The 27,199-nt window shown below is 48.5% G+C and overlaps 1 protein-coding gene across 5 annotated transcripts in view; it reads right to left on the bottom strand.

The window, feature by feature from the left end:
• Nucleotides 1-27,199, bottom strand: part of ric8a (ric8 guanine nucleotide exchange factor A) — a 67,698-nt gene that overhangs the window by 17,487 nt on the left and 23,012 nt on the right. For 3 of the 5 annotated variants that reach the window (XM_077660909.1, XM_077660908.1, XM_077660912.1), the window contains exons 6-11: nt 27,110-27,162; nt 24,802-24,908; nt 22,379-22,575; nt 11,717-11,811; nt 799-949; nt 509-559 (exon numbers count right to left, since the gene is read on the bottom strand). In XM_077660909.1, coding sequence (XP_077517035.1) covers nt 509-559; nt 799-949; nt 11,717-11,811; nt 22,379-22,575; nt 24,802-24,908; nt 27,110-27,162 — 654 coding nt within the window. The remainder of the gene's footprint in view (nt 1-508; nt 560-798; nt 950-11,716; nt 11,812-22,378; nt 22,576-24,801; nt 24,909-27,109; nt 27,163-27,199) is intronic. The other 2 variants (XM_077660911.1, XM_077660910.1) reach the window with 1 other exon arrangement.

Here is a 27,199-nt window from a genome sequence, read left to right as displayed (position 1 = left end):
TGCAACTCAACCCAAGCCCCCCCGATGGCAGCACCTGCCATAGAAGGGCAGTGGTGCATTGCTTGACGGCTGTACCACTGAACCAGCAGTGGCACGAAGACTCCCAGGGATCTATGAATGCAAAAATGACCAATTCCGCATATACGGACACTGGCCCATTAATGCTATCTGAACAACTGCCATCCGTGAACACTACAACCGAAGTGAAAACCAAACTGCTAGCTCATGTAATTAATTTGCATTTGGCCTAAGTAAGCAAACTGACCATCGTTTTTTTTTTTTCTGTGACCGCAACAGCAAATGGCCTGCAAAAGCTAGTATTAGACATTAAAATCTGGTTCATCATTTACAATTTTCACCCCTACTCAACCCTATCCGAGAGAAATTCCACTGAAGCAGAACTCTCATTATTTGCACACCGTTAATGAATATCACAGGTGGTTGGGCACACTTCAAAGCTCAAACCGATGACACCAAGTGATCCAGCTCAGGAGTAGTGGTGACTTACACTCAAACTTCTTTGCACAGGAATGTCAGGAGTGTGTGACGATGAAGGCACCTGCAAAAACAGACCTAGTTGCAGGTAGCGTTATGGGGGGATGCTAGTGTATACATTGCAGTTGCGAGAGTAAACACAGGAGGCCGCTTGGTGCAAGATGGCGTAGGAAAAGAAAGGCAGGAAGGGATGGCTATGGAATAAAAGTTGTTGACGTGGGAGCCATGTGCGTAGGGGAATCGAGTAGCCATTAAGTAACAAGGCATTCTTGTGAAAGTATTCCACCCCACTGGCTGTCTCACCTCATCAAGTCGACGCTCGAGGTAGGCGACCAGCGTGGCCACAGCATCAATGTTGTAGCCCTCAAAGCTGCCCTCTTCTCCACTGCTGGCCTCGGTCAGCAGCTCACCATAGCTTGAGCGTGGAACACTTGATAGAAGGTGCACCACTTGCCTGTATGCACACAGAGCAGAGCACAGTGCCGCTGCTACGCCCAAGCCCAAGCCCATTTCTTCTTCTTGATTTCGACTAGTATGTCATTAACCCGTGTTTGTTCCCTCACCCACTGTGCCCACTTCCTGTCTCTTAATGATACACCTATCATTTTTTTCTTTCCATGGCTTGCTGCGTTGTCCTTAACTTAAGCTGGACACTTTTCGTTAGCCTCCACGTTTCTGAACCATAGGTGAGTACTCATAAGGTACAGCTGTTGTACCGTTTTCTCTTGAGGAACATAGGTAAACTGTCATTTTGAGAACAGCCGTTCTGCTCTACCTGTCTCTCATTGATCACGTTTTGCAGTTCACCTCCTGAGTGACTTATCAAGGCACTTGGCAGTAGCATTTGGCAGTAGCGTCGAGCGAGTCGCAAGCCTCCTAATCTACTTCGGCCTTCATTGCAGGGCACACCCACGCAGCCGCACTAGGCGCCAGCACCGATTCATGCCGTAGCCTGCCGCTGTGAAAACACGGATTACGCTCTATACCGCCTGGTTCAACAGGGCGTCATCGTCGGCTACGCCGTGACCTGCTACGTTGGCTCTCACGTGACCCCATCCACTACAAAAGGCACCTTCATAGACACTCGCAGCATTTGGCAGTAGCGTCGAGCGAGTCGCAAGTCTAATCTACTTCGGCCTTCATTGCAGGTTAGTGAGAAGAGCACGTTGACTATACGCATTATCATTAGTCCCTCGTCACTGCTGCCAAGTGTCTTGTGAAGTTCTGCTGTTCTTGTTTCTGTTTGCTGAACCTTATAGAGTGTGCTGTTTGACTGTAGGGGGACACTTGTTAAGGAATGACTGGAAAGGAGGGGGCGAAAATGAAAGAGGACTTTAAACCTGATATAGCAAAGTTGCGGGATGAAACTAAAGCTGAAATGAAGCTACTTCGTGAGTCGTTGGAGCGGGAAGTGCGCAACAAAATTCGAGAACTGAAGAGCGAAAAGCAAGGCTTAGTTAAAAGCATCGAGTTTGCACATGACTCTATCAAAGAGCTTGAGGAAAAGCTAAATGCCGAAATCGCTAAAAACAAGAACCTTGCTGAAGAAAATTATGCGCTTCGAACCATGCACAGAAATCTGGAAAGTAAAGTGCTTGATTTGGACAAACGACTCACTCTGTCTGAGCAATGCTCAAGAAGGGCTAATTTAGAAATTGAAGGTGTCATCAAAAATGACAGCGAGTCGGTGATTGACATAATTTCAAGGATAGGAAATGCAATAAAAGAGCCAATTCAAGAAAGCGACACTGAAGCCAGTTATGAGCACCGACACGAAAGGCAGATATGTCAAATATGTCTCGAGCCAAACGTGATACAGTCCTCCAGAAAGCCAAAAAAATGAGGCTGACAAACACTGACGCTGGGCTGGAAAATTCTGATCCTGTGTACGTCAGTGAGCACCTTTGCTCAGCACAAAAGAAACTGCTTGCGTTTGCTGTAAAAAAAAAGTATGAGCATGAGTGGAAGTCTGTTTGGTCACAGTATGGAAAGATATTCATGAAGCAAAGTGATGGCTCGGCTGTTGTACTGATAACCAGCGAGAAGGACCTCATCAAGCTCTTCTCGCAGGAAAACAGTTGTGCTGAGTCAGCAGCAGGCAATAATCATAGCTCACCTGGCAACTAAAATCTGTAGTCTTTCTGCTCTGTAATCAAAAAGAACTAAGCAAAAATGACCTATCACAAACTTGTCCTACCACAACAGGTGAAGCTAGGGCACCGTAACTGTGAAACTGCTTTGCACCTCAATGCGCGCTGAATGGGCAACAAACAAGATGAAATCGTTCTGTTATTAAAACAGTCTCTTTCGAATTTACGGTTTTGATGCTCACTGATACATGGTATCAATCTGGCTGCAGGATGCTAGAGCTGCCCGGTTACGAAGTCTTTTTCCTTAACAGAGCTAACAAACGCGTGCAAAAGGTGCCATATCCTGCCTAATCTTAGTGAAGTTACAGAAGATTATGAAGTGTTAACATTGGAAAATCGAAACCAGCTGATTTCTGTAGTATACCGCCCCCCAAATGGCAACATGAAAAACTAAATTTACAGAATATTTTGACCAGATTCTGGAATATGCATCATTGAATAAATGTTCGCTTTTGTGCAGTGGTGATTTGAATATTAGTATTCTTGACCACAACGCTACTCCACGTGATTTCAAAATGAAACTTCTTTCCTGTGGGTTTGTCAACTTATTGGAAACAGCAGCACGTGTCACATGCACGACTGTGTCGGCACTTTAGTTAATAGTTGCGAATATTGAAACCAATGTACTTTCTTGCGGTACAATTGCTTCTGATGTGACTGATCACTGTCCGGTGTTCACATTGTTTAGCATGCTAAGCTAAACAATGTGAACGAGACCATTCGTGTACAGCGCATCACAGATGCCTCGTTGGAAACATTTAAGCACGATATTACGAACTTTGACTGGTCTTCTGTGCTGCAAAAAACGGACGTCAATGAGACGTACGAATTATTTTTTACCATTTCCTACATCTTTATTTGAAGTGCTTTCCGCTCGAAGTACACCCCTTCCAAAAAGATAAGGAAACCATGGATTACACGAGAACTGTTTCCAGATGGTAAGGACAAAGATCGTTTGTATCAAATGTTCCTTCGAACACGTGTAGAAGATGCACTTCTTTCCTTTAAAAAGTTATGAAACCGATTAAACTCGGAGCTACAGAAAGCAAAAAATTCATATTATCAGCAGGTCTTTTCTACCATCAGTTCAAAAAGACCTGATATTGCTTGGAAAGCTTTAAACGATGTCCTAGGTCGCCGTGCGAATAACTGTGTTGCAAAAACTATGCCATTAAGTGGCAAGGAAATAAAAGGAAGAGCGCTCGCAGAATATTTTAACAAATATTTTCTCAATAACATTTCTTCATCTCAAGATCCTACGGACACTAATATCGCCGGTTACCCTAGTCAGGTTAGCGAGACTATATTTTTCGAGCCTACTGATGAAACTGAGGTTTATAATGTGTACATGGGAATGAGTAACAGCAAAGCCCTAGATATCAATACCATGCAGATGAAACCACTGAAATATGTCTTACCCACAATTTGTCCCTTGCTCTCTCACATCTATAATGTTGCACTGGAATGCGGGGTTTTCCCCAATGGAATGAAAACGGCAAAAGTGTCTGTAATTTATAAAGGGGGTGACCGAAATGTACCAGCAAATTACAGGCCCATTTCAGTACTCCCGTTGTTTTCGAAGGGACTGGAAAAGGTTATTTCGTCAAGAATAACAGTTTTTTGACAAACATAGGGTAATAACTGAATCACAAATTGGTTTCAGAACTGGTAAATCCACAGAAACAGCCTTACTAACAATGAAAGAAATTATTTTGAACAATATTAATGAGAACTTGTATACGATGTGCCTTTTTCTTGATTTCAGTAAGGCGTTTGATTCCTTAAACCATACGATTCTTGCTAACAAACTTCAAATGTATGATATCCGTGATAAACCACTCAGTTTGTTCAAAAGCTACCTCCAGAACAGAAGTCAGTCGGTGTCTGTAGATAATGAACTTTCTTCCCTTTTGCCTATCAGTTATGGTGTCCCACAAGGGAGCATACTGGGACCCCTTTTGTTTAATGCATACATAAATGATATTGTCATGACCTGAGGAGCCGTGCAGGTCGGCGCCGGGAAGAACCCAAGACCAAGAGATTTTAATTAGAGAGCCAGAGCGTTTCGAGAGCCAACCACCGCTTCGTCATCGTTTCGACTAAGCGTGGAGGCAGCGCGGCGCGTTAGGCATGTGGCATTATTCCCCCCTGCGAAAGCAAACATCGTCTCGATGTGGAGTGGGTTATGTACAGGGAGAGAAGAAGGAAAAAAAAAGAAAAATAGGGGTGAGGTGAACAATACATCTGGCCCTAGTTGAGAGCTGAGGAGAGTCAAGTTCGCACGTCGGGTAAGGAGATAAAGGTACGAAACGCAGCGTGCACACAGCGCTCAGTCACGCGAAAAGTACGGTTTTAGGCGCACTACATGGACGAATTCAGGCCGTTGACGCTGACAGCCGGCGACCACAGTTCCATAGGGAACAACTCCATAGTTGACGCTGTTCAGGAGGTGCAGGCCGAAATACCTATTGATAAGCTTTTCGCACAAACCCTTGCAGCGCACGGGTGTCCACACCCATAACTGGTCACCCGGCTCGTAGTGCACGTCCCTGTGCCGAAGGTTATAGTGTCGAGCATCGACGGATTGCTGGTCCTTAATGTGCAAGCGGGCAAGCTGACGGGCTCGCTCTGCTTGTTCCACGAAGCGGCCTGCTTCAGGGGGTACCTCTGCATCGCCGTACGGGAGCATCGCGTCCAACATCATGCGGACCTCTCAGCCATAGACAAGACGGAACGGGGTAAACTGGGTGGTTTCCTGCGTCGCTGTATTATATGCGAAGCTGACGTACAGCAAGATCTTATCCCACGTTTAATGTTCAACGTCAACGTATATCGAGATCATGTCCGCTAATGTTTTGTTGAGCCATTCCGTTAGACCATTGGTTTGGGGATGATACGCTGTTGTTGGTCGATAAGCTGTATGGTTAAGCGTTACGACGTCACGTAAAAGCCGGGCTGTAAATGCCTTGCCTCGGTCAGTAATGATGGTCGACGGGGCGCCGTGCCTAAGCACAATGTCGTGCATAAAAAAGTGGGCAACTTCGACGGCAGTATCTCACGCAAGGACCTTCATTTCAGCGTAACGGGTCAAGTAGTCTGTGGCGACTACGATCCATTTGTGGCCGGTCGACGAGAAAGGGAATGGCCCCAGAAGGTCCATGCCGATTTTGTCAAATGGTATTTGTGGCAGCTCGATGCACTGAAGCAGTTCGGGAGGCTAGAGCGCCGGTTTTTTCTACCGCTGGCATTGCCGGCATGTCCGGACATAACGCTTGACGCTAGAAGTGAGCTGGGGCCAGTAGTAGTTCTGCCGGATTCGGGACAAGGTGCGTGTAACACCAAGGTGGCCAGAAGTCGGTTCCTCATGGTAGGCAAGGAGCACTTCATCCCGTAAGTCAGACGGTATGACGAGTAGGTAAGTTGTCGGACTGGAAGTAGAGTTCTTTTTATAAAGCACCCCGCTCCGGAGGCAGAACGATGATAGCCCACGAGCCAGGTACCGTGGTAGCTCAGGGTGCCCACCTTCGAGATGTTCTATGAGCAGACACAGCTCGGCATCGGCACGCTGTCTGGAAACGAGCTCAGACGTGCTGACCGCCCCAAGGCAGCTATTGTCGTCGATGGTGTCTTGTGGAGAAGGTTCGACGGGAGCGTGTGACAGGCTATCAGCGTTGGTGTGTTTCCGGCCGGACTTATAGGTGACGGTGAAATCGAATTCCTGCAGGTGTAATGCCCGACGTACGAGGCGGCCACAAAGGTCCTTTAAGTTTTTCAGCCAGCACAGCGAGTGGTGGTTGGTGACGACGCAAAACGGTCTGCCATACAGGCATGGGTGGAACTTAGCTGCTGCCCAGACTACCGCTAAACATTCTTTTTCGGTGATAGAGTAGTTCAACCCAGCACGCGACAGTGCGCGGCTGGCGTAGGCAATTACTCTGTCGACACCATCTTGCTGCTGGACGAGAACGGCGCTAAGACCGACGTTGCTCGCATCCGTATGTGCCTCCGTGTCGGCATTTTCGTCGGAATGTGCTATGATTGGCGGCGATTAGAGTCGGCGTCGTGATTCGTTGAAGGCAGTTTGCTGTTGGTTGCCCCAGAAAATGATGCGTCATCCCGGGTTAGTAGCGTCAGAGGGCTGGCAAGCTGGGCAAAGTTTCTAATGAAGCGACGATAGTAGGAGCACAGGCCCAGGAAATGTCGGACCGCTTTTTTGTGAACGGGGACCGGAAAGGCAGCAACGGCAGCAGGGTTCCCTGGGTCAGCTCGGATTTCATCAGCCCTAATGACGTGCCCGAGAAACTTCAATTCGGTGAACCCAAAGTGATATTTTTGTGGTTTGAGGGAGAGGTTGGCGGAACGAACGGCTTCGAGGACAGTTCTGAGGCGGTGCAGATGTTCCGTGAACGTTGCAGAAAAAATAATGACATCGTCAAGATATACAAGACATGTCTGCCACTTCAGACCTGTGAGGACGGTGTCCATCATTCTTTGGAAAGTGGCCGGAGCGCAGCAGAGCCCAAATGGGAGGACGCGAAATTCGTAGAGCCCGTCCGGTATGATGAAGGTGGTTTTCTCACGGTCCGTCTCATCGACTTCGATCTGCCAATAACCGCTCCTGAGGTCTACCGAAGAGAAGCACTTGGCTTGGCGAAGACGGTCGAGGGAGTCATCGATACGTGGCAGTGGATACACGTCTTTCTTTGTCGCACTGTTAAGTTTCCTATAGTCGACGCAGAATCGCAGTGTTCCGTTTTTCTTCTTCACGAGGACGACAGGAGACGACCACGGGCTGCTTGACGGTTGGATGACGCCGTCCGTGAGCATCTCTTTGACCTGTGTTTGTATAGCATCTCACTCCCAAGGGGACGCACGATAGGGCTGCTGATGAATGGGATGAGCTCTTTCATGCGTGATGATGCGGTGTTTGACTATCGACATTTGTTGCACCTTAGACGACGACGTGAAGCACACACGAAACTCCCACAAGAGGTCTTGGAGTTGCCCCTTTTCAGCGGATGAAAGGCTCGGATTTATGTTGACGTCACTGAGCGCTTCTGCGTCACCTTCAGGTGTGCCCTCCTCGCAAGCAAAGCATTCGGCCACTTCCTGAACATGGTCGACATAAGCGATGGCTGTGCCATGGAATAGATGTCGATGCTCATTGCAAAAGTTGGTAACAAGGACCTCTGTCCAACCGTCATGAAGGCAGCCAAGGCCTCGTGCCACCACAATCCCCTTAGTGGGTACGAGAGAGACATTAGGCTCGACAACCCGGAGTTCCCGATGAGGCTCGTCACAGGTAACTCTAGCGAAAATGCTGGCACGTTGGGGCACCGTGACGTTATCATCGATGGCTCGCAGGGCGGACTGAGAACCCTGGTGTGCCGGCTTTGCTGTGGCCATTTTGGTAGAAAACGTCACCAAGCGATTTGGAAGGTCTATTATAGCACTGTGCTCGCGAAGAAACTCGATGCCAAGGATGACATCGCGCGAACATTCGCATAGAACAAGAAAAATGGCGACGAAGGTGCAGCCTCGAACCGTAACCCAGGCCGCACACATACCGAGCGATGCGACAACATGACTGCCGGCCGTACGTATGTCGGGGCCTTCCCATGGTGTCGTCACTTTTTTCAGGGCAGTCGCAAGCCGTCCGCTAAGAATGGAGTAATCTGGGCCCGTATCGACCAACGCGCTGACCTCCTTAGTGTCGACGAGAACAGGGATGTCCAAGGAGATCCTGCCTTCAGCGCAGCCTGTCGATGGCTGTTGGGAGTGAGTCAATCGGTGCGGCAGCGGAAGCTGGTCGGCGACTGGGGTTGCGGCATCGGGGCGATTCGGGTGGCGTGTCCGGGATAACTGTGCGGCGATGCGGCGCTCGACGTCGGGGCGAGTTGGTCGCCACGGTGGTGGAAGCTTTGCGGCGGATTGGCGTTCGGAGGCCTCGCCTCCAAAGGTTGCCGGAGCTAGTTTCCCCGATGAGGGCTCGAGGAACCACGTTGTGCTGAGGCATAATGGGACCCAGAAGGCAAAGACCGGCGTGGAGAAGGCAAGTGCGACTCGCGCTGGGGAGGAGGCAGGGAACTACGGTATGTCGGCGATGTCCTGAGGGTGCTCTCCAGGTCGTGGACGGGGACTGTCTAGAGAAAATCCGCGCAAACCCATTTCGCGATATGGGCCCCGCCGGTAGGGATGGCCGCCTTCACCACAGTGGTAGCAGAGCGGGCGTTGATCCGGAGTGCGCCAGAGATCAGTCTTCCGCGGTGCCTGGTGCCGATCAGCTCAGTAAGAAAGCGGCTGAGCAGCGTGCACCGAGACCTCTGGAGGGGTGTAGAGCGAAGGCCCAGGAAATTAGGCTGGGTGGCGCACGACGTCCGGGTACGTGACTGGCTGAACAGGGGCTGGGTACAGCGCGGGAACGGATGGGGCTGGTTGCGGCACCGGCATGACTGCAGCGGCTAGTGCCCTGAGCGCCTGCTGAACTTCTTCGCGGATGATGCTGGTAACGGAATCGATGCGAGGGGCAAATGTTCCTTGAAGGTGCTGCAGCTCCTCGCGGACCATGGAACGGATGAGTTCACGAAGGAAGCTCGGATTCATCCCGTCATCCCAGAAAAGACGACATCAACGTCGTATCTGCCCGCAACTTTTTTCAGCCCATGTGAAAAGCAGTGTGCATACGGGACCACAGCCGGCTTTTTCTTCTTTTTGGCTTCTTTCAGCTGAGCCCCATTCTTGAACTGCCTAAGAAGTTTCTCCGCTGCCCTGGAAATTTCTTTTCTGCACCTAAAAAACTTAGCGCAATGTGCAAACAGGTCAGTCAGAGGCACTACGGCAAGAGCAAGAGTGATGCTTGTCAGGTGCGTCATGTGTCGCCATCTATACCTTGCGAAGTAGGGGTGGTATACCAGGTCCCCTTCTCCTGCGGTGCCATGTACATTAGGAAGACTGGCAGGTGCGTTAACAAACGCTTGATGGAGCATGAAAACACCAGGAAAAAAGACCCCCTGTCTCACACAGGCTCCCACAGCAGGCAATGCCAATGCAGGCATGAAAAGGATCATGCAGAAAGGAGAACTAAAGGGGACCCCCTTGCCCAGGTGTCTTTCCAGAGCAAAAAGTGCCAATGTTTTCCCGATTACAAGAACACGTGCATCCTGTTCCGACATAACAATAAATTAACACGCGAGGTAATGGAGGCTTTTTATATCCACCACAACGGCACAAAATGTATCAGCAGCCCTTCCATAACGTTATCCGAGAGGGAATTTAGCTATCTGACCTCCCACGTGCCTTCCAGATAACTTTTGTTGATTGATAAGTAGTTCACTGTTTGTAATCACACGCTTTTCGTTCTTCAATAAAAAACCAGTTGATAGTCAGGGCTTGTTTGTGCTAGTCCTTCGTCTTGTATTCTGTTCGTGTTGCGCCGAGAGCGAAAATGAAAACTTACCAACTCGCCCAAATTTCCGCCTTGCTGAACTTGATCTTTATTTACCAGAAAGGCTGGTAGGTCACCTGGGCTAAAAGCTGTAATCAAACAGCTTGACGAGGCCCAGGCAACCCTTACAAGGTAGCATAGACGAGACCACTAAATAATAACAATACCAAAGACAAAAAAAAAGGTTAGCATGAAATATTCGGCTTTACAAAAAATAAGAAACTCTTACAAGTAAGTCAGTAGCAAATGTGTACATAAACAATGCATTTTTTTTTTGTTACAGCTTGACACAAATTGCATGAATAATAAGAAGGCATCTTCGTGAGCAATTGGAAGGAAACTGTGAAAGAATAACTAGAAAACACTGTAGCGAAAAACTGCATTACAAATTGGAAAAAAGCTGTAGCCGTCGAACAGGTGTTAAACATTTCATGTGTTGACATTTGTTTAGTATGGACGGAAGATTGTGATGCAAAGACTGGAGCTTGTAATCGGTGCGAGAAAAGGGTACGAGCCATGTGTCTTTACTGCGTGTGCTTAGGATGTTAGTGTGATGCTGCAATGGACCAGCGTGATGCGCGATGAGGTGGATGTGCAACGTGCAGAGGCAGCAATCAAGCCAATCAAGCTAAAGATACAGACGCACAGCGCCAGCGGAGATATCAATGAGGGGTGTCCGTGAGCGTCAGTGCAGCCAACTCCTGGCTCCCACGGAAGGCCTGCTTCACGGAGTGTGGCATCTGCGATCGGCACAGGCGGCGGCGCGGTTGATCGCAGAGGCCACGCGCGGATTTGCAAGAGAGTGAGGAGAGGGGAGCGGAGTTGCGAGGAGGGGCAAGAGGGCGATGTTGGAAGACGCATCGGCGGGGAAGGGTAGCTTGCTCGAGAGCAGCGCGAAAAGGGGCGGGCAGGATAAATCTCGGGAAAACACGCCGCGCGTTGGGCGCACAAAGGGTTCGGAGGCAGGTTATCTCACATCGCGGCACTGGGTTTACGCCGTCCGTTCGCTGTAACCGATCAGCAGGGCTTAATGACGTTCGTTATACGTGTGATTTTGTGCCATTGAAACAATGTATATTTTTACGGTCACGCAGGTCTCGTTCGTTATAAGCGGAAGTTCGTCTGAAGTGGGGCCATTATATGTGGGCTCGACAGTACAGTAGTTAAAAAAATTCAGCCTGCTCCATGGCCACAACCAAAGCCAAACATGAAGTGGTTCCAAGCAGCGTTATCCTTAACTCCCAATCATTACTATCACTGCACACACCAAGCACAATAGTGTCTCCTGAACCCATGCTGGCAAGCGTCAGCTCATGAATTGCCAATCCCACCTGGCACAAATGACTTCAGCCTGCAGGATTTTGTGCACGTTTCTAGAGGATTTCCCCACATACCGGAGTGACGTGTAACATCACCTTTGACTGCCTTCCTCAAGGAGGCCAGGCCATGAAATCCTCAAGACATTGGCAGTTATCGAACTGATAATTGGTGCACACTTTACTGGTAGTGAACCATTTCTGCTGACAGTGCAAAATTTGTGAGATCCAATGAGAACGGCAACACAATGGCAGAAAAGTTTTGCCAAAATCACACAGCTAACCCTGCCCACACGGCTTTATGCGCTCACCCATGCAGTTGGTCCTTGGCGTCGGCATCAGCAACCTCGCAGAGAAGCAGGTCATGCAGGAGGCCCACCAACCGCTCAAAGTGGACCTCGTCCTCCTGCAGATTGGTAACGCGCCATCAATGGTCACTTCCAGCTGCCGCTGCCATGCTTCAACCCTATAATATTAAAACAGCGCTAAGCAACAAGGACCAAGAACAAAGGAAACACACACAACGACGCTGAAACAAGAACAAAGGAAACACATACTCAGCGCCGTTGTGTGTGTTCTCTTTGTTCTTGGTCCTTATTGCTTAGCGCTGTTTTAATATTATAGAGCATTTCCAACTCGCCCAATCTGCCGTTCTTCTATGCTTCAACTGTTTGCTGACCTTATTTGTTACGCTTAGCCACAAATGCATTGCAGAATGCAGTCAAACACGGACATATCGAATTGAAAAGGGATCGTGAAATGGTTCGATATATTGATAAATCAATATATAAAAATAACAATAACCCAGAAGCAAGAACTTTTTGCGCCCACACTTGATGCATTCTTGCAGCGATGTGCTGGCCATCACTGTGCTGGCAGTGCGCTGCTCACAAGGAGTTTCTACGCAGCGAATCTGCAGTGGGAGACAGTTTGGAACTAGCCGATGCCTATTATAAGATGTTTGATCCTGTTACTGCTAACCTATAAATACAATAATTTAATTAAAGTTAGGGTACGACTGGTTTCAGCAATGAGTTCAGCAGCAAAGCATGACAGGTGAGGGCCACCTCAGTTGTGGTTTGGAAAATGAGTGCAAGAAACTGGAGGTCACCCTCAAATACTCATCGCACTCATCTCATCACACAGTTTCACAGCGCATGTACTGCCAGCACCTGCCCAACGCTATGTAGTTGATATGTCTCCACATGTGAAAAGGGTTCGAGGAGTGCAGTTAGAAGAAGTGGCCCTTAAGAGGTAAGGTGCGCAGTTCAATATATTGAATGCTGCACAGAACAAGAGTCTGATATACGCGAACAATAGTGCTATACTTTTGCATGGGTTTTTCAAGGGGATGAATGTTTGATATAAACCATAATTCAATATATCTGGGCTCAACTGTAATACAAACTGCACACTAAACAAAAAGCAAAGGTGGAAACAAATTTTGAAATTCTGCCTTGGTTAATCCTATACAAGCTCAGTAGCATGCCAACCTGTTCTGTACAAGACGCATGCAGACTGCAAAGATGACTCAGACAGCCGGGCGGCAGAATGGTTGTGGCAGCATCCTATCGATAAGTGCCATCAGAGGAAGAAAGAAAGTGGCTGTGAGCGATGCAAGCAATGAAGCACAGATACGTTTAGGAGTGTGATTGCCACAAGATGAATACCTTCAACATTACTCACTTGACCTATTTCCCATGTGTACTTTCCATTTATTCTGCTGCCACTTATCACTTGAATTTATTTTTATTTTTTATTTATTCATAGATGTACACTGCACAAGAGGCATAAAGTGACACCTCTCTGCAGCTACTAGGTTCTTGAAGCAACCTTTGCGCAGAAGTAGAGCCGCATAGCACTACAAACCGGGTGGGAACTAGCACTTTACTGATTGTACTTCCACGCTAAGTTTTCCATGGCACGAAAGTTCTGAAAACAGCTTGTGGTTGTGAGAAAAACAGCCGTCACAACATCTATCATGCACACAACTGACTGTCTGTTTCCTTGAGACGTCCATGTTCAACCATATCAGCCGGTGTTTGCCTAATCCATGGGGCTCCTGGCCATACAAGCATGCCAAGCCCTGCCTGATTTTCCTTCAAGCACTTTCAAGGCAGCACTCACAAAACCAACATTGTGTCCGAAAAAATGTCTGCAGCAAACAGAGTGGTATTGGCTGCCTGAAAATGCGCAAGGACTAGGCACTCCTCACAATGAATGTGGATTCTCTGTAGTGTTAAAGATGGCACCTGTGATTTAGAAAGAACACATTTTCTGAACATCACTCCCCACCCACGACAGACCATGTTAGGCAACAGCACACATCTCTTTGCCTCCAGAAGGGTGTGTCACAGGACTAAGATATCGTATTGCTGCAAATCTCTGCAGTGTTTGTTCATTCTTCAAATCTGCCGCCACGCCGCTTTATCGCTTTGTTTGCGACGCAAGACCCGACCAGCTTTATCTCGCTTGATTGCAGCCAGGCAGAGCCGATTCTACGTTGTTCCAGAATGTTCTAGTAAATTTGCACGCTTTATCTAGAAAGTTCGCTATCAGCTTTAAATTGAGCACGGCCGACAGCGGTGGGCATCCTGTTCGACGACCGCCGAGCACGTTTGTTGCTACGCCACCGCCGAGTGATTCAGTTCATTGTGGGTGCAAGTCAGCTCCAAATAAAGTTCTGTTTAGATGCCATCTTCGCTGTCGTTCTGCTCCTCGGATTGCAGTCACCACTTTGTGACATCTGGTGGAGGTGCTGGGTAGCCTTCCATGTTCCGGATGCCCCCTTCAAGTCGTGACGACAGCCCTCAGCGCTTCGCACCCGAGGACGAGCCAGCAGCTCAGCGAGCCAGACGACGTCTCCAGGGAGAGGAGCCTGAGTTTGGGACCCTGCCGGACGACACCAGACAGAGAAAAGACGCTGCTACGAGCACCGCAACCTCGCCGAAGATGTCGACACCGATCATACTGCAGCAGCCGCGGGTGCCGCCAACTTTCAATGGATCCCTAGGCGAAGACCCTGAAGAATGGTTGGACCAATTTGAGCGCGTGGCATCATTCAGCAAGTGGGATGATGCGGCAAAAATTGGACATATTTTTCTTATTGGATGGCTCCGCATGCACGTGGTACGAAAACCACGAGTCATCCCTAACGACATGGGAGCTATTCAAGACGGAACTATTGAAGGTATTCACCATTTTCGTGAGGAAAGAAAGAGCCGAGCGACCCCTCGAGTACAGGATCCAGCTTCCAAATGAGCCCGTCCATGGTTACATCGAAGAGATGACCGAGGAAGAGAAAGTTCAGTTTCTAATGCGCGGCATAAAAGAACAACTCTTTGGCAGCCTCGTCTGCCAGCCGCCAAAAACAGTCGAGCAATTCATGCAAGGAGCCTGCACGATTGAGAAGACCCTTGACGTCCGACCTCGGCAGTACAATCGCCCTTCCTCTGCCTGTGCAATTCGTTCGGACACGACGGCCACCACCAGCGACAACTTGCGGGAAGTTATCCGCGAAATCGTCTGAGAGGAGCTACGCCGATTACTGCCATCCTCCCCACAGCCGCAAGCAGCGACTTTGATGGATGTGGTACGGGAAGAAGTGCAACAGGCACCTGGCAACCCAACGGCCACAGAACCTTAGGCCATGACCTACGCCGCTGAAGTAAGGACTCCTCAGCCCCAACGACAACCCCTACGTGCTCCCCGAGATGAGCCACTTGTTCCACAATGCCGCCTCCCAGCCCCCGCCCGCCCAGCCTATGACCGACGCTCAAGCCCCAGGAAATGCGACGCCTGGAGGACTTCCGACAACCGGCCGTTGTGCTTCCATTGCGGTGAGGCCGGCCATATTCTTCGTCACTGCCCGTACGGACGTATCGGTCTTCGAGGATTTGCCGTTGATGACCCATGACCACACTTCAGCCAACGTCCACAGGAAATCGACGAGTACCTGCGTCGAGAGGAGTACACGCCGAACCCGCTTTCGCGCTCACCATCACCGACAACCTCACACTTTGCGTCGCCACGCCGCAGCTACGCAGGCCCCGGTACGAGGAAGGTATCCCAGCCCCCGTAGGGGGAACTAAAGACAGCAACCTCTGGAGGTGAGGTTGCTCACGAACGAAACGCCGAAGATCCTCCACCGACCACGCCACATGAAGGCGCTGCACCCGCTACACCACACTAAATGACAACCCCGACCACGACGCAAACTGCCTTCAAAACGACGGCACCACCCAGAAAAGCTTCGACCACACGCCCCACCTGCGACTCGCATACGCGACGATGCCGCGACCCACTGCCGAGGGCGACATGCAATGCAAGAGCCAGGACATCCGACTTATAAATGACTATCCACGGGCGGAAAGTTAGCGCTCTAGTCGACAGGGGGAGCCGATGACTCGGTGATGAATAGAACATTCGCTGCACAACTGAGAAAAGTCACAACGGCTTGGGACGGCCCACAAATTTGCGCCGCAGGGGCCCACCTCATTACGCCATCAGGACGATGCAGAGCGCGAGTGACTGTCAAAGGACATACCTATCCTGCGACCTTTGCTGTGCTACCGCAATGCTCCCACGAAGTGATCTTGGGCATGAATTTCCTTAATGAGCATCACGCGATCATCGACCTGCAATCAAAGCTGATCACACTTTCGATGGACGAGGCGATCCCTTCGATGAAAATTCTGGAAAATCATGGTTCTCTGAGTGTCCTGGAGGAAGAAGTGAGCGTCCCACCCCATTCAAGCGTTATCGTGACCATAGGCGCCACGAAAGCCATTAACACTGAAGGCATCATCGAGGGGAGCATGCAGTTGCTTCTAGACCGAGGAATCAGCATCGCACATTTCCACAATGGCCAGGCCGAAGTACTGCTCACTAACTTCAGCGAAGAATACCGGCACATTAACAGTGGAACAACGATTGCTTTCTTTGACGAAATATCCGATGCACGAGACTCCTTCGCCCTCTCGGACCCATCCGCAGAAGATTCGCCTGGACAAAAGAACTCGCCCACTTTCGGCATCAGCCCAGCCCTGCCCCGGAACAGACAAGACCAGATTCGCAATCTGCTTCGAAGCTAGAGCAAGTGTTTTTCGTCATCACCGAAGGTACGACAAACGCCAATTGCCAAGCATCGCACTATAACCGACCAACACGCCCGACCTCTCTGTGAAAGCCCCTACCGTGTGTCACCACGAGAACGACAAGCCATCCGGGACCAAGTTGAAGAAATGCTTCGCGACGACGTCATCCAGCCTTATAACAGCCCATGGGTGGCACCGGTTGTTCTAGTGAGAAAGAAAGACGGTGCACTTCAATTCTGCATTGATTACCGCCGCTTGAACAACCCAACAAAGAAAGACGTCTACCCCCTCCCCCGCATCGACGACACACTGGACCGCCTCTGCAACGCCAAGTATTTTTTACCGATGGACCTCAAGAGCGGCTACTGGAAAATTGAGGTCGACGAAAGAGATCGCGAGAAGACAGCATTCATCACTCCGGATGGGCTCTTTGAGTTCAAGGTGATGCCATTTGCTCTCTGTTCCGCACCAGCGATGTTGAAACGTCGATACAGTGCTGGCAGGCCTGAAGTGGCAAATTTGTCTGGTATATTTAGATAACGTCGTTGTCTTCGCCTCGATCTATGAAGAGCACCTCAAAAGACTTCGAACAGTACTAGACACCATCAAGTCGTTTGGCCTAACCTTGAGAGCAGAGAAGTGCCACTTTGCTTATGAAGAGCTGCTGTTTCTAGGCCACATCGTTAGCAAGGAGGGAATACGCCCAGACCCGCAGAAAACAGCTGCTATTGAACAGTTTCCACCGCCGGCCGATAAGAAAGCAGTGCGCAGATTCCTTGGACTGTGTGCATATTACTGACGATTTGTGAACAACTTTTCGCGCATCACAAAGTCCCTGACAAAACCGACGAAGGCAGACGTGCCATTTGAATGCGAAGCCCCGCAAGCAGAAGCCTTCAAAGAACTTCAGCGTCGTTTGCAGCCCCCACCGATCCTTGCGCATTTTGATGAAAACGCCGATACTGAAGTTCATACCGACGCAAGCAGCGTGGGACTAGGCGCCGTCCTCATTCAAAAAAGCGACGGGCTGGAGAAAGTCATCGCATACGCTAGCCATTCCCTTTCAAGGCCGAGGCTAACTATTCGACAGCTGAGAAGGAGTGCCTTGCCATTATCTGGGCTACACCGAAATTCCGTCCCTACCTGTACAGAAGACCGTTCAAGGTGGTCAGCGATCACCACGCGCTGTGCTGGCTCGCCAATTTGAAGGACCCCTCTGGCCGACTCGCTCGATGGAGTCTGCGTCTCCAGGAGTTTGACGTCACCGTCGTTTACAAGTCCGGACGCAAACACTCTGACGCCGATTGCCTCTCACAAGCCTCTGTAGATACACTGCCGCCGGACGGCGATGAGGACGCCTTCCTGGGACCTATCAGCCCCAGCTCTTTTGCTCAGCAGCAACGCTCGGACTCTCACCTAAAACGCCTCATCAAGTACCTGGAAGGCAAGGTTTCTTCACGCTTCATTCAAGCGAGGACTGTCTTCCTTCTGTGTACAGAAAGATGCCCTTGTGAAGAAGAACTTCGCAGCGAACACAATAGCTTACCGCCTTGTTGTACCTGCTTGTCTAAGCGAAGTTCTACAGGCTTCACACGATGAGCCGACAGCTGGACATCTCGGGCTTACTCGCACCGTCCGCCGCATTCAAGACAAGTATTACTGGCCCCGACTGTCTGCCGATGTCGCACATTATGTGAAAACTTGTCGAGATTGTCAGCGACGAAAGACCCCTCCCACACGACCAGCAGGATTTCTGAGCCCCACTGAACCTCCCTCAAGGCCCTTTCAGCAGATCGGCATGGACTTGCTTGGCCGTTTCCAAAGTCAACGTCTGGAAGTCAACGTCTGGAATACCTGACCCGCTAGGTCGAGGCAAAAGCCCTACCGAACGAAACAGCAGCAGAAGTTGCCAAATTTTTCGTGGAGTGCATTCTTCTGCGACATGGCGCCCCGATGTGCTCATCACGGACAGAGGGACAGTATTCACGGCGGAACTAACGCAATCCATCCTGCGTTACAGCCAAACCCGCCACCGGAGAACTGCATACCACGGACTGACCGAGCGCCCGAGCACGTTTGTTGCTTCGTCTCTGCCGAGTGATTCAGTCCATTGTGGGTGCAAGTCAGCCTCAAATAAAGTTCTGTTTAGACGCCATCTTCGCTGTCGTTCTGCTCCTCGGATTGCAGTCACCACTTCGTCACAGTATTTACTTGCATGATTTGTGAACCCTCAACTTTTTACCCGAAGTTTAGAAAAAAAAAACAACTTCTACTCACATATTTTGCATTGTCTGCTGTGCCAGACCACCAGCTTGTACGCAGGTACATGCAAGGCAGGTATGGGAAGATGAGTGAGGCTGCGTTGCCAAGTGTGATTGCGAAAGTTTAACGCATTTTACCGTGATGGCGGTCGGTTTCCTGGATGAACAGTTGCGCGCACACCCGAATCCAAAGCTATTGAACTACTTGCTGTTCGGCGCTGCTAGTCAGAAAGGCTGCATGCGACGGCGCTGTTTTATCATTCATTATCTTTTTTGTCTCCCACTGCTAGCTTCGAGATTGTATCATTAGACGTTTATTGCATTGAGCTGCGCACATGCTGTCGTGGCGTCATGCCATCCTACGGGAGGCTATATAACGAGGGGCGAGAGGAGGTATGCATCTTACACTTAGAGTTAACTCTTTTTGTGGCCGGCGAGGAATGCGAGATGGGTGCTCGGTCTACGTATAGGCAGTAATATACAGTATATATTGCGTGTTATGACTTTTGCAGTGTTTTTTAAGACGCGTTTAGAAAATTTTCGCGTAATTTGCGCACCCCCTTTCTGAAGCCCTAATTTAAAGAAAAATAAGTGTGCAAATAACGTGAGTAAATACAGTTTCTTTTGCTATGTACACAGATGAAACTTCGGGTCCCCTCTGCATTTCAGTATGTGTTCAAACGTGATGGATGGACAGTCACTTGAGCGCTCACAGGTATTTTTAGGGTGAATATGAATCTAGTACTTGCTTTTTTAATGCGAAGAGCATTTGAAAGGCCACGGCATGAAAACGTGGTGAAGGCGTGATGAATGGAAGATTGAAAGTGCAAGAATGACAGCAGAAGCCATGATAAAAACCTTAAAGGGGTAGCGAGAACAAGGGCTTGCGCTCTCCAGAAAAAGCCGATGCGAAGGTGCAAGCCGTAGAAGCAGAGTGGAGAGAGAGGAGATACAAGAGGGAGGAGGAAAATAGAAGGGGGATGCACCCATCGGGCTTGGAGTGTGTGTTGGGCAGGGAGGGAAATGGAGAGAAGCATAGCTGTGATGTAATCTTGTGTAAGACAGAAACAATGCACAGAGGCTGACGGGGAAATGAGAGCAGCGAGCACGCAGCCTGAACTTGTGTCGCGCCCTAAACACGAGGTGTGAAGTTTTGTACAGTTGTGAACTGGCCTGTGAGATCTTCGGCAGTGCGATAGAAGTGATGTCATTGCGGACTGGGGTGAGGGGTAGACGGACGCGTGGTGCCACCAACGTGATGGCTGCTGCTCTTTCAAAGAGCAGAGCACGACTCACTGAAGAAACGACATCAGAGAAAATGAATAGCTACATTCACAAATGAAAGGAAGCAGAAGAAGCAAGCAGCAACAGCCCAATTCGAAGTATAAAATGTGAGAAAGTGAAAGAAAAGTCTGTGTGTGAATTGCAAAGCGAATTCGAAAAAGCGTAACCTAAGCAGCTAAGTGTCAGCGATCATAGAAATGACTATGTCCTCGCATTTCTGTTGGATCGGCCATCATCGCCATGGATTTTTGACCCAAGGCATAAAACTGGCTTGCACTAACTCCCACCTTCTTTTATGGAAGAGCAGGTATATACAAAAACTTTGACCACACTTACTAGATGCCGCATTTTCCGGTTTATACGTCGCATCTTCCTGTAAACAGCAGTCTTCCCACAAAAAAATTGCGCAAAAGCCACAATGGCGATAAGACGCACCTGTTCATTTAGAAAGTGCGATAAAAATGTGCTAAGGATCCCTTTGTAAGACAGCACGACGAAAATACATGCCTGCAGCAGCTGCTGTGCACATACCTAAGACTCTAAAGATCTGACAAGCATGCCTTCTTCCTGTGACCTGCCTTTTTTGTTGGATTCATCGACCGGAACGCTTTTGTGGGTTTGCGTGAGGCCCCAATAACTTTATTTGTTCATGTAGAAGTGTTGAAAAAAAAAGTGAGCCAAAAGAACTGTTTCATGCCTGCATAATTTTGCCGTGTGGTACGTTACACTGGGGGGGAGGGTGTTGATAGACAAACGATAACTGCCTCTGACACTCGGCATGACCAAGCACGAGTTGGCCTGTGCGCCGGACTTGCTATTCACACCAGAAAAGACATTATGCTAAGCAAAAAAACTAGAATGGGGTGCACCCATGCTAGCGGCGTGTTTCTCTGTGGCAATGCGCTGTCCGCCAGGCTTGGGCTTTGATTCTAGTCATCATCTACTATAAAAGGTATAATTTTGTAGACAGTTTACTATCACACAATAACCTCGCAATAAAACGAAGGTGCAATTGATTTCCGCAAGGCCTTTGACGATGAACCGCGCGGACAAGTGGGCCAGGTGAGCACCACATCACACTGACGGCCACAGGCTGAATGCATGGTGTGCCGCTCCGAACTGTCGGTCAGTCGAGCCTCAGATCTTCGCAGGATCTTGATCTTAACTTAGAATCACATGAAATTTGCCATCGAACTGATACAGCAACCTGTTTTACTTTATGTGGTTAATCCGTGCTGGTCAATCATCACGCGTGCATCCATACTTTGTATGCATCATGTATTTGAAGGATTCGCTGGGACTGCGCTAATTCATCAAAGAAATACTTTGATGTGATTTGCAGGAGTTTAACATCCCAAAGCAACTGAGGCTACGAGGGATGCCATAGTAGAGGACTCCGGATAATTTCGACCACCTACGGTTCTTTAATGTGCAGTGACATCGCATAGCACACAGGCTTCAAGCATTTCGATGGAGGCGAAATGCCACTGCCGCGGCCGGGATCGAACTCGTGTTTTTCGGGTCAGCAGCCAAGCACCATAACCACTAAGCCACAGCGGCATCACAGCATAAAAAAAGGGAGTTAGAAAAATTTTGTGGAAAAATGCCGGTCCCGTTTAAGGGCTGCACCCTGTCAAAACCACGGAAAAAAAGTGTGGTCCTTAGACGAGCATATATAGCATTCAACGGTAAGCAACTTGAATTTTGCATCGCCTGACAGGAGCGGTCATGTTGAGGAAGAATGCAAGATGTGGGCAAAACCATATGGATGCGACACCGAAATCGAAACTTTTCAGAATACTGCTGTACCGGCTGGACTGAGTGTGGCAGCGGAGAGCGTTTCTTGCCACCACTGCATCCAGTTTGGTTGTGGCTTGATGATAGAATTGCACCCACAGGAAAATATTTAAAAAAAAAAACTTTTGTAGCATTGCGCGATCCGTGTTCAGGTAGTGTGATCTGCTTCAGCAGGGAGCTAATTTGTACATGCACAAATGGCCGTGAGGAGTGCACACCTGTCACTGCAGAAGTTCAATGAACACGAATAATAATGCTAAACTTTTCGTATGGGATTTCCAAGATGTTCTGACAGTTCGATATAAACAATAATTTCAAACATCCAGGTTCGATATATGCAGGACTGACAGCAGCAGCACCGGTTCCTAACGGAGATGAGAAAGACCTTTTTACAGCACTAAATTAGCTACTTCCAATATGTTGGACAAATTTCGAGATTGCTGGGTCTCAGTCTCTGGAGTGTGCCATTCGCCAACCATTGATGTCAGTCATTCTAATCCCATGCTGAGTGCCCAAGGATCCTCTTCTCAAGTACCTCTTCAATGTGGAACTTGTCAAGGCTGCAGGTGAGGTTGTAGAGCACCTTTAGCACCTCAGCTGCCAGGGCAGCATCCTCACTGCTCAGCACGGGGGCAACCACCGTCTGGCCGCCACACCCTTCTGGCTCGCTGCTGCCACCCACGGCACCGTGGCGTCCCCGACGACTCAGGCGCATGCACCGCTTAGGGCCTCCTGCACAGGTCATGGTGGTACTAATGGGGAGGGGAAAAGCACTGAAGACAGTCTGTAGGGCGTGGATGGAGCCCAGTCAGTTTGACATCATAACAAAATTCTTGCACTGTGGCAACTTAGTGCAGGAAGGAAGAGTTTGAAGAAATGCACATATGCATAGACAGGTAGAAGTTAAAGGGACCATGAAATGGTATTTACCGAGGTTAAGAAAAGTATGCGAGCGATTGGCATTCCACCACTGGTGACCGCACCACAAAAATTTTTAAGCTCGTTTCATTAACAGCTATAATATCGGTGAATAAGGATCTTGCTCTTCTCGCCCCTCAACTCATACACGCTGATCTGCCAGAAAAAAATAATAGTAAAGAAAACAGTTTGGGACTGCACTAGTCACTGGAATCTTAGCCAGAGTACCTCATTCGTCCTCTGCACGCCTCGAGATTTGGAAGGTATTTGGCCGCTGCTGCCTAATATATCCAGTACAACAATCACATTTGTGATGCCAAGTTCATATGCACTCACAACGTAATTATTTTAAAAAATAATTTAAAACCCTGCACAGTTGGCACAGTTCAAACGAAAAATACCGTGAACTAACCCTTACAAGAAGCAGGAAACGAGAATTATTACAGCAGCAACTTGTGCACTTATGCAGGCTCTAGAGGGCAGCCCAGAACCATTGGAAGAGCACTGTTCCATGTGATTTTGGAAGGGCACTGTTCTGTGTGATTTATCTGTTATGGCTCGTTCCACCTCTTCTGGCAACACTGTGCCGTGGTAGCCATATACCTTCCAAGCCCGACGGTACGGGGAAAAAGAATGCAGTATTATGAAAATCTTTCCAGTGACTCTAGACTGTAGCCTGCCTCACCCCATCCCATCCATGTCAATCGGGCAGCCAAATGAGAAGACTCGCTGAGATTGCCCATTCATGTCAGCGAGTTAGGAGTGGCAAAGAACACACGGTGAGGTGTCACCCTAATTGGTTACGAACAGAAATGTTTTAAAATTGTTTGTAAATAATGTAGTCCAAGCAAAGCTCTTAAATTTGACTCGAGTACTCACAAAGGTCACCTGAAGAGATTTGTTGAATTAGAATGACCATAAAAATTATTTCAGCGTCCCTTTAATGCCTGTTTACTCTCAGTGCTGTCTGCTTCAGCATGCAGAATGAAATGAGGTGTGACGCAGTACAAGGAACAATATTCACTCGAGGCACTCATTTTTTTAAAAGCATGACTATGAGCAAGCATTGTTCCAAGTGATGTTAGAACAGTACAAGCACTTCCAAATTTTGTCTTCTTTCTCGCACCCTACTATCCTGTTTATTGCCCCTTCTTTTTTCATCTGCATTTTCTGCTTAGTTTTACCCATTGGTAAGTGCCTAGGAAGACATATACGGCTCATGTCCACCAACATGAACCAAACTGCATAGCACCGCAACTGCTGAGAACCACCTGACAGCTACGCTGGCACTGGTTCCATGATGATATAGCCACAGCAATGGCCTCTTTGGACACGATTTACCTCACATGCAACATGTAATGGGTTTAAATCCCGGTGTTCCCAGTGGGAACCCAGCATCCACCTAATGGGCACAAACACGTCTGACCAGGAGCTTGAACTTTTTGTGGTTGAAACAATCACAGAAGTTGCCATTGGGTCTCGTGATTCAAACCAGCACACAGCTGTTTAGACTTAAAACTATGATTCTCTGGATTGCAAAGGCGCCTCACCAAAAACAATACTGGTAGCTGGCTTGAGCTCACCGTCAAGCCGTTCACTGTCATGGGGTCAAAGCTGTGAGCGGTCCATGGTGCTTTCTAGTGACTTCACGGCCAGGTGTACAACATACCAGATCATTGAAACAAATGCATCAAACAGGCAAGATGAAGGATTTGAAACGTACGACTTTGACAAACAATGCTTTCAATTTCACTGGCACAGCTCTCAGCTGCTGGGTGCCTATATAGCAACACTGACCTGAGAGCATAAGATATGCCAAGGTGAACTTTAAATGAATCAGGATGATATTTTTTGGAAAGATAACATTACCATAAATGCTCTCTCAACCTGTTAAGACAGCATGAACATCCTGTGTGAACATACCATGTTCTTGAGACAAGATTTTTGTCACACTTTGTTGGTGCTTCCTGCACACACCGAATCCATAAATACATGAGGTGTGCTATCAGGTCGTTACATCTCCAGCCTTGGTTGTCTTACCTGGCGAAGTCTGTGCAGCGGCAGTGCGCTCCTCACTCAGCTTAAGAACGAGGTCGAGTGTCTCCCGCAGGTAGATCAGTCCATGCAGCTCAGTCCTCAGCCGAGGCCTGCAAGCACACACAACCCAACCATATGTACAAAGATGTGTGGCAGGGTGCACCATGGCTCTTCAAACATACCACACTGTGAAGTCCGGCACCGGTTAAGAAAAAGGTTAAAGAAACAAAGAGAGCTCTGTGGAAAACAGGGATGACGAAATCGGCACTGGGAACGTACCGGATCTTTAAACAGGAAATTGCCAAAGAAAATATCTATGACAAATTTAGGGGAAGCTCTTTGTTGTTTGAGGCCAGCACGGGAGTTTTGTGGACTAAGACATATCGAGTCAGGTACCATGAGATAGACACGTTGTGCGTTGCATGCAGAGAGGAAGAGGAAACGGCTGAACAATTGATAATTTTCTGTAAAGGGCTTCACCCTACAGTGGAAAGCAGCATGCATGCATGCATTATCCATCCATCACTCTTAGTTGCCAAAATTAAGAGGCTCACAAACTGCCGCGTCACCTTGTGGTGATAAAACGAACTGCTCAGGACTGCTCAAGGGTTGTGGTAGCAGGGCACCAGTGACGTGTGACACAAGAATGCAAAGTGGTGCTCCTGTCTTTTACAAGTTTTTGGGAAAAAAAAAACTCCAAAAAAATTTCAAATGTTTTCACTCTAGAGTTGCCTTAAATTTCTTAAACACCCTTCACTTAGTTCCAACGAGTTGTTTTTATAAATAAACGGCAAAAAAATTTTAAAACAGCAAGATAGACAACCAAAGCTGACACTGGGTTTCAACCAAAGCTTCCCAGCCAACAAACGACATCTAAGAACAGTATCGACAAAACTCTTGAGTACAGGTTGAAAGGCTAAACTAGTGACTGCAAATGACAACCCCATTTGAGAGACATATCTAAAATAAATTAAATAATCGAAAAGAGGGCAACATTTGCTCATTTAGTTAACTCAAAGCATACCTCAACGGGCGAGTAGGTCATGAGGTCACTAACGCAGGGCTGCCCATAGAAATCAACCCGAGTGAGATAACAAAATGTGAAACTTTAAGGCCTATTTGCACTGAAACAAACCACCGTAAGGCTGCAGGATTTGGCACAAAAGACCACAAGAAGCTTTAGCAAAACTTATCAACCTCGAAATACCTTGGGTTGCAGATAAAGGGACACTAAAAAGAAATAACAAGCTAAGCAAGACAGAAAGATTATTCATAAAACTACCGTGTTTTTTCTGCATGGAAAGGTGACTGTGTTGCCGAGAAAATATAAAATGAAAGTGCTAAAACCCTTAGACATTCGGAGTCACCTGTGAAAACCACTTGCCCAAACCTTAACACCGCTCAATCTTGCTGGTTAGTCGGACGACCTCAGTTCTTTAGCGTACTTTGTTGCTCGCAAGCATTGTTGTTGTAGTAATAAATGCCTTGTCTGTGTCAGCCAGAGAATTGTTCCTTTGTTCCCCCTCAGAGCAAGGCCACTCGTGGTCGACGTGCATTCGGCAGCGCCTCGCGGTCACGGGGTAGGGTGCGGGGTATTTTGAATGGTGTCAGACGCGGTTAAACGGGAAGAATGTATAATTCCCCTATTACGAGCCCGCACTAGTTAACACGTTAAGTTGGGATAGTGACATATAACATATAGGACATATGACAAATAATATGACTTAAACATTTCAACACGCAACCTGAAAGGTCAGCGGACCAGCCTAAGAAAAACTTGAGGGCCTTCTTAACCACATTCTTAAGAGGAAAATGTGACGGCCTTTAGGTTGCCTGGTATGGTGTCCAAAAAGAGTGTTTAACGTTGTTCTTGCAATTTTCCCACCAAAACTGTGGTTGGAACTGGTTCCATTGCCCTCATAAGGTATGTATGAGTCACCACCTTCTAGAATGTTCCACTACCTTCTACTGAATTATAATATGCTGGCTCCACCTGAGTGGGTGGCGCGGGCTTGAAAATCTGCCGCGGGACATTCGCGCGGAGGGGGGGTGTTGCGCTCCTCTCCGAGACGAGCCGTGCGTGCTCGCTTGCTTAAGTGGGTGGTCGCGCGCTCGTATCATCCGCGCAGGCTTGAAAATCTGTTCGTATAATCCCTAATTGTAACATATTCTGTACAATGTAGACTGTCCGGGGCACTTTCAAAATTCGTATCATCCCGAAATTCGGGTCAACCGTAATCGTATCATCGAGATTCTACTGTAAAAGCCCCAGCAAGGAAAATCCCAATGCTGAGCTTGCTACCATCCTTACCTGGTGTCAGCACACAGGGCCGTAAGCAAGAACAGCATCCGCATGTCGAAGAACTGAAACGTACAGGGTAAAGAATGAAGAAGCCCGTGA

Source organism: Amblyomma americanum, chromosome 4, assembly GCF_052857255.1.
Source record: "Amblyomma americanum isolate KBUSLIRL-KWMA chromosome 4, ASM5285725v1, whole genome shotgun sequence".
Lineage (NCBI taxonomy): Eukaryota > Metazoa > Arthropoda > Arachnida > Ixodida > Ixodidae > Amblyomma > Amblyomma americanum.
This window is presented reverse-complemented; position numbering and strand designations above follow the sequence as displayed.